Raw genomic sequence first — 8,274 nt, forward strand, 5'->3', positions numbered from 1 at the left:
TACGTCAGTGACATCAGGTCGTCCCTGATTCTTGAACAAGTGTAACGATATAAGGTTAGCGAGGTTACTTCTTTGATACTTCTCATGGGTTGGAGTTTGTTTTCGGTTGCATTTGCTCCACTTGAAAGCATGCACGGTAACCTTCGCGCATGCGTACGTCTTTGGTAGATTTACGTTTTGATGGTTACTTTTTTAACATACTGTCGCCTGCTGGCCTGGATGTATAAAGGCAACGCTACTACTACTACTACTGCACAACAAACCACATACAAGCAATCACCGGGATAACAATTAGCGGAAATATGTGTTTGGTTGGAATAGGAGAGGAATTTAATTGACTAATTTTGGGGAGGGTTGCTAGGAGAATAAACTGTGGAAATGACACTGAAAGAGCTAAAACTCCAGACCACTGCAGACGACGGTAACAGCTGCCGTAAAGAAAACCAGCGAAGAAGAAGACAACAGGCTCGCGAGGAAGCTGGTTTACGACACAACCGTTGACAGTTCTGAAGATTTGACTTCGGTAACTTTAACGCTACGTATTAACCCTCAAAACCTTCGTAGTGTTGTTTGCTTGAATAATGTTACCTTTCTGACAGCTTTCTCTGCAGGAAAGGCCGACAAGTAGCTACAATGCCTCCCGTAACGAATACAATGTGAGCTAGTCAAGTCAATCAAGTCGTAGCACCAGTGTGTGTAACAATGAACCTGTGACGTCCTGTCACGTCTGCATAGCTCAGGGTTGCATGGTTCACTGTCAGTTCAGTCACAACAGCAAGACATTTCCATTTAAACCAGAGCACCAAGTGTCGTGAATGGCCGGTAGGGGTCAAAGACTGTAGTAAAACACCACAGGTGTAAATGATATGTATGGTGGCTGAATTACTTGCAGCTGCTTCATTTTCAGGGTGTTGGTTTACCGTCAGACTAATATTACTAGGACACCTGGGTTAAACAGACATCCTTAAAACCACTAAAAAGGAATGGTCCAGACACGCAGGTGTTTTCACTTAATGTGCAACTCTAGATCCGAGCCTATCTCGCTCACAGGTAAATGGGGAAAAGAATAAAGGGCTAAGACGAGGTGTGGAGTTTCTCAGTGACATCTCCTGACCTTTTATTACATGTTATGACATGCATAAGTCCCAACCGGTCAACTCTATCTCAGCTTTGGCCATGTAAGGTTCAAGGTTAATTTAAAACAGCAGATGGCGTGTTGAGCCATTTTCAACCCATGAAATGCCGATTTATCCAATGAATTTGGTTAGAATTGTCAATATTAACACCAGCATTGATGTTTCATCACAGTACAGTCATATAATTAAGCTTACAGTTGGATCATTTTGTTCAGTGTCACTTTAAGATACCTGATTATATAGCACTTTTTATAGAAGGACAATTTACACCGTTATTTGTATTGGTACTTAATGTAGTATCAGCTTTGCTTTTCCTAGTTGGCCTTGAAAAAGGTCTCTTGTTAAATTGTGATAATTTGACTTCACTATGTAGAATTTGATTAACACTAGAAAGTTGGACAACATTTAAAATGACAATTACAGATATTTGATACTATATAGTGACCAATCAACAATTTTACACACAGGCTTTTATCTAAATCACTTCCATCGAAATAACCCAGTGAGGAATAATTTGATTTGTTTTTGCTTTGACACTAATCTGGTCTGTGGTCTGTGGTGTTACCTCCAGGTGTAATGCGAGCTACTCTGCGCTGGGTGATATGGGATGTGAAAGACACACTGCTGAAGGTGCGTGCATCTGTGGGAGAGCAGTATTGCAAAGAGGCTGAACGAGTGGGCTTGAACCTCAGCCCTGTGGAGGTTGAAGCTGCTTTCCTCCAGGCATATCGACATCATTCCAGCAGATACCCAAACTATGGCATCACTCAGGGCCTGGATGGACGGTCTTGGTGGATGATGGTGGTGCGGGACACTTTCTGCCAGTGCAGGGTAAAGGACCCAGCCCTGCTAAATACAATGGCTCACAACCTGTATCATAACTTCTGCAGTGCAGAGAACTGGGAGGTAAATTACAGATGGCATGCAGCATACACACAAAATAAATAATAATTAATGAATAAGTAATTACTTTTGAAACTAACAACTTATTTACGATTACAGTAATTGTCAAACGATTCGTTGGTTGTGTTTTAAAATTGTCTTTTTGTAAAGCATTTTGTTGTGCATTACTACCAATGTTTGCTTTTTATATTAATGTTTACTGCAGTGAATGAAGAAGCACAGAAAATGTAAATTTACAATTGTTTGTCGCTTTGTTTTAGGTATTTCCAGACTCAAAGAAGACCCTGGAGAGATGTTCTTCTCTAGGACTGAAGCTGGGTGTGGTATCAAACTTTGACAGCCGCTTAGAAGAGATTTTACGCGTTTGTGGGCTGCTGTCTCACTTCAGGTTTTTGATTACATCAGAGGAAGCAGGAGTAGCAAAGCCGAGTCCAGCCATCTTTGATCAGGCACTGCAGAAATGTGGAGTAGTAGCAGCTAATGTAGCTCATATTGGGGACCACTATGTGAACGATTACCTCGCCTCTAGGTCTATGGGCATCCACGGGTTTCTTTTAGACAGACACAACAAGCATAACCAACCTGACGTTCCTCAAGAGCATCGGCTCCGCTCCCTGGAGGAGCTGCCGTCACTGCTTCAGCAGCACATGCACTAATGCCAAACAGTCATTGGCTCAATGCCAATCTCCACCCTCAGGGACTCACAGACTTTGACAAAGTCCGTGTGGGTTTAGGGCTGTCCCACTGTCAAATTGTCGAGTGTTTGAGGGCTCTCTGGCAGACATGTTGAGCCCTTTATGAACCCTTTCCTTAAATCAGCATTAGATGCTGACAAGGGAATTACCCACATTTCAGACGTTAAACACAGTTACCAGTGGAAGCATGGAGATGTAAAAAAAACAAAGAGGACGGCACGTGGGTTTTCAGCCTTAACAACATTAAGGATTAAAGATGGAATTATAAAAACACATAAAATGAGAGGAATGCAAGCAGAGATTATATTACACAGATTTACATTCATCAAACATTTAAATTCAGACATTAACATTTGACAAAAACGAGTAAGTAGATTATTTGAAACTACCTCTCCTCTCGTGAGGAAAGAGCCTGGAAGACGTTCAAATTAGGGAGTAAAACGTATAAAATAAATACCCACAATTGGACACAATATGCAAAGTGCTGTCCCACTTATATTTACAGCATTTCAAGTCCTTCCAGCCTGTCAACCTCTTAACGGGTGACGTCGGTGAGTCCCCGATGGTTCAGGGTTTGAGGCCGGAGGGGGGACACTGGGATTGGGCCATGGACTCAAAAGCTACTTAGCCTGACTGGTTTAGTTACTGAACTCATTTCTGGGATGTAGTCATGTTGACCTGAGTGGGCTGTCAACCACTTTAGAGCTTTATTTAAATACTCCTGGCTACTGTTGTCAAGAATATGGATTTAGCGATATTTAAAATGTCATTGTCACAATATAGATTTGTTATATTGATCTAAAACTCCTTGCTCTCAATGTTGTTGATATTGACAATAAAATGCAATCAAATATGGATTTTTTTCAGGTATTGTATCAAAGTTAGAAATTATAGTATTCTGACAATGATATAAAAACTGTGTAATTATAATGCTCTTTTACTGTAAATAAATTGGGAGTAACGCATATCAATTGTTGAGTTTGTCTTAGAACTGCACCTTTCAATGTTTTCATTTGATGGCAACATTAAAGGGTTTTGAGACAAAGTGGATATTTAAAAACACTACAATATTCAGTGCTAATACATTTCAAGCACTAACAGAAGATTTGTTAAAAAAAACACCTTTTACAAAAAGCGCAAAAATCTGAATCACAGCCGTGTAGTGTAAAACATTAGGCAAGAGTTGAGATTTGGTGGCTCCTGAGGTCATAGCATATGATTCACATACTTGTCCTACTCATCAAATCATTCAGTCACCCCCGGTGCTACATGGATGGGTGCTACCCTGAAAAGAGACGACTCATCAGGATAGACATGTTTCAACATAGATCACTCTGAACAGTGTTGTATTGCTTTGTGGTGACGCCTTAGTTTAAGGGAACAGATGAAACTTCCGGTGTGGAGGCATTTGTTTGATGGTCTTCTAATTTATTCAGGACCTTTGGTTGTTATTCTTCAATAGTTTTGTGGTATTTTATACTTCCAGTACAAGTGGATAGTAGAGAGGTAACAGCAAATGAGGGGGTAGAGAGATGGGGAAACCATGGCTGTTGTAATTTCATGATTAGCACTTAATTTGTCACCAATCTGTCTTTTTCCAGCCTTTCATTCAATTAATATTGACTGGTGCAGTTAATGAGACATTTGTGGCTGCAGACCTGTCCACGTTTTCACAAAAGGTCTCCAGAAATTATTATTTTGCACTTTTTATCAAAAGGTCAAATGACTATATATATTTTTTTAAATCAATGAGATTAAATATCTCTACCCTGTTTGCTTGTACATTCCTTATCCCAGCTCAAAGGAACAGGGAGGTTGTCATAATTAGTGGTTTAAAACTATAATATAAATTCAACTTTTAAGGACAAGATCACTTGATTTTTTTTTTAATCTGTCTTAAAATAATATAGTATTATTATTGGCTAATTTAATTGTTCATCCATACTGGCCCTGAAAAGGTCCCCTCGACAATGGTCGACAACGTTCAGTCCTCGTTCTTTATACAAAATAATAAAATACAGGTCAGCTCTCGCTAAATAAGGCTTTAGTTGCCTGAGGTAGTCAAACTAGTTTTTTTTAGAATGAAATTCCTCTCAACAGCAACTCAGCAAGTAAACACTGTCCAGCGGAAACACAAAGAGGGAAGATTGTCCTCCTAAAGCTGTTACTGGACGATATCAACTGCTGAAGCCTCATATTGTCGAGAAAATATAATGGATGTAAAACTCTGTAAACATATGCAAACTTAAGTCATCAATTTGCAAATAATGAATACAAATATGACATCACATTCCTGCTGCATGTACTGAAGTAAGTTGAGCTGCCCTTGAGGATCAGCTCCCAATGTAAAATGACCTTTCCATGCGATTTGGGTGAACTGACCCTTTAACTGAAGTTCTGAGCTTTCGTCGTGATTCGTGTCAGTGCTTAGCAGCAAAGAGAACAAGGCAGGGTTGCTTAGCCCTAATACCTTTGTAAATACTCTTATTTCAAACCATCTGGTCAGAGGCAGATACTGGGAATGTTGGGCTGAGGATCAAAAGGGACAGAAGAGGAAGCCGAGGAAAAAGACCAGAATGTCATTGCAATTCAAAGCGGAGTTCCAGCCACTTATGGGAAATAGGGATTGACGCGTGTCCAAATCAGATTTAAAGAGTTCAAGAGAATTTCCTGATGTTGACAACACATCCTTCCACTTTGTGTCACAACATGTGAATCAACAAAGAGTTTTACACGTTTTGATTGAAAGTCTTTGATTTTTCTTTACTTTTCTTTCCCGGTTGATTTAATTTGTTTCCCCTTGCTCTGCTTTGTATGTTAAAGGCTATTGTGCATCTTTAGGGCAGCGCCCACAAGAGCTGCTTAATTCAAAGCTGGTTTAGTAGCTCAGCCAGACGGCTCTGAAGAGCTCCACAGAAATCCTATTGCAGACATAATGGGATTGTAAATCAAAACGAAGCTCCTCGTGCAGAGAGCAAAAGGGAAAGCGCAGAAGGAGATGCAGCATGTCCAGAGGGAAGACCTCAACCAAATGACATACAATGGACATTTTAAATAACAAGATGTATGTTGCGCAGTCCTGCACATTGAACAAAGGCTTTAACATGAATAGGTGTAGATTCTGTTAACTCAAAAAGACAAATACATAAACTGAATGGCAATATGGAAGACATAAAAACAGTTCCTTCAGCTATAAAAGCACTCAAGAGTTCGGCTCTTTGTTGCAGTTGTGCCCCAGGATCAGAGTTGCCATTTCTGTGTCTTGAAATATTCAGTGAAAGAGAAAAATAGAGGAGCAGAGAGACAGAAAATCGGGGTATTTGAAGAGAGAGAAAGAAAAAAAGAAAAGAGCTTCAGAAGTGAAAAGAAGGTCACGCAATGAATCTGGTAACGGACTCAAAAGACAGAGAAGCAGTTAATAAGCACATAAATAAATACAAAATATGCACACCTACGCACTTTCATTTTTAATTTATCATTGGAAAACAAACACAAATTGTAAAGGCTTTCCACCTGTGAAAACATAAATCTGGCAAAGTAAAAGTTAATGCATGAGAAGGTCACCCTTTTTAGAGGATTTCATATTGCCACCATAATTTATATACACATTTAATATTTCAGCTTCTTCAAGATATTTACATAAGATACATACACATAAGAGCAAACAAAAACATATCCTGAATGTAAATATCTTCACATACTGTAAACAAAGACAAGTGTATCATCCCTCCGAGTCTTTTTGGCATATAAATACCATCACAATCATTTTACATCTTTTTTTGTTCAATCTTATCTCAAAAAACACATGCACACTTTATATCCCAGTCAATTTGCATTCATTATTTTGTATTCCCTCACCGATTATTATTAAGATTATTCATTATTATTAAATATTATGTTTTAAATTAACCCTCAGAGGTGTTTTCTCTCTTTAAAAAGTGTTTAAATTCAAAGCGGACGCAATGCTATAACACACCACTCTTGACATTTAAAGTGTTTTGTGTTCTTTAAAAATATAAATTGTGATTTTAGAGCATGCATGCTTCGGTGGATGTGTACAAACTGCGTGCCTCTTCCCTTCAGTGCTCATTCAGGCAAAGTTAGAAAGTGTATTTGGCATCTCTCATTATGTGGTCACTTTTCAAGTGTCTACATTATACAATAAGTGCAGTTGTTGTATGAACAGTGAGCGTAGCTTGCAGAAAAGTGAAACAATACAATAGGACTGTGGAATAATGTGTATGTGTCAATACAGTTATAGCTTGCAAATCAAAACACCTCTGATGCATGAACACGTTCAAATACAGCTCAGGAATAAAACAATTAAACTGACACATATTTCAGCTTCAGTAGCAACACTGGAGACATCAAATCATCAAAACCATATTGGATCAATTTGAAGTTGTGTGTGTTCAATTATTGATTGAGTCCATGGATTGTAATCCAGTCCGTCCATATAACAATTCCTACTCCTATCGCGTGAAGTGAGTTCCTTCTTTAAAAACAGACACTAAAACTTGTTTATAGCATCAGTTTACCCCCACCATCATTTCTTAGAAATGTCATGTGTGCTTGTAGAGTTCTGATGAAAAGTGTTCAAAGTTACTAAAAGACAAAATAGGAATTGGGGTCTTCCGACTTAAATGAACGATTGTTGTCCCGCAGATCCCGCAGGATGATTAATGGCCTCAGATAGAATTTCTTGTGTCTTCCAGGTTAGCCATAACCAATAATCAGGACACACACCGCTCTTCCTGTGGAGGATTTGGAGGCAGCTTCATTCTCAGAGCTTCAGACCAACTGTTCTGTGTGCGTTTCCACAGAATCACAGAGTGAAGTAAATAAGTCCCCACAGTGCTTTTGGTCCAAAGTCCCAAGTTGGTGGACCATAATGTTTCTTTGCCATTTGCCAGGGCTGCTTGATCTGAACACGTGTACCTCTTTGGATGCAATCCTGACGAGTTTTTCCAGCAAGATGTCTTTTCAAACCACTGAAAGAGAAATAATAAACAGGTACGTTTGTGGTTTTCCGTAAGAACCACAAAGCCTTTTAAGAACAGAGCTAACAATATTATAGATTTCTATTATTGTCAACAAAAATCATCTGTCTCTGTGTAGCCAACACATAGAGCTTCATTTGTTCTCCAACACATTATGAAGAAAACTCATAAATTAGATCCACAATTACACGAGCATTGTTATACATTCCTTCCTTATGATTATAAAAAATGTGCAGTGTAGTTTATTTTGAATAAATCCCACATTCATCGCCCTGCTGCTGTAAATACTCACTAGCGCATTACATATGGATTAATCCGCAGCTAAAAATAGTCCCCAACACATGCACTATTTACTCCCGTTTAAGTAACGTTTAGAGTAAGTCTGTTTTTAAATAATGAAACAATATATTTGTAACCTGTTTCTTGAGAGTTACATCTCCATTGGGATCAAATGGTCTTGGCACTGAGAGAAAGACCAGGGAAGTTGGAAAGTATTGAGAAATACTTTTAGATTTTTCCTGCGAGATTTTCTGACAACCA

The 8,274-nt window shown here is 38.9% G+C and overlaps 1 protein-coding gene across 1 annotated transcript; it reads left to right on the top strand.

Annotated features, from left to right (window-relative positions):
• Positions 1-1,709: 1,709 nt before the first annotated feature.
• On the top strand, positions 1,710-2,695 carry hdhd3 (haloacid dehalogenase-like hydrolase domain containing 3; the record flags this gene model as incomplete). The annotated part of the gene is made up of 2 exons (XM_079218318.1): positions 1,710-2,042; positions 2,300-2,695. The coding sequence occupies exons 1-2, from the start codon at positions 1,713-1,715 to the stop codon at positions 2,693-2,695; spliced, it is 726 nt and encodes a 241-aa protein (XP_079074444.1). The 5' UTR covers positions 1,710-1,712.
• Between the last annotated feature and the right edge of the window lie 5,579 nt (positions 2,696-8,274).

The sequence above is a fragment of the Taurulus bubalis genome (assembly GCF_910589615.1).
Source record: "Taurulus bubalis genome assembly, chromosome: 5".
NCBI lineage: Eukaryota > Metazoa > Chordata > Actinopteri > Perciformes > Cottidae > Taurulus > Taurulus bubalis.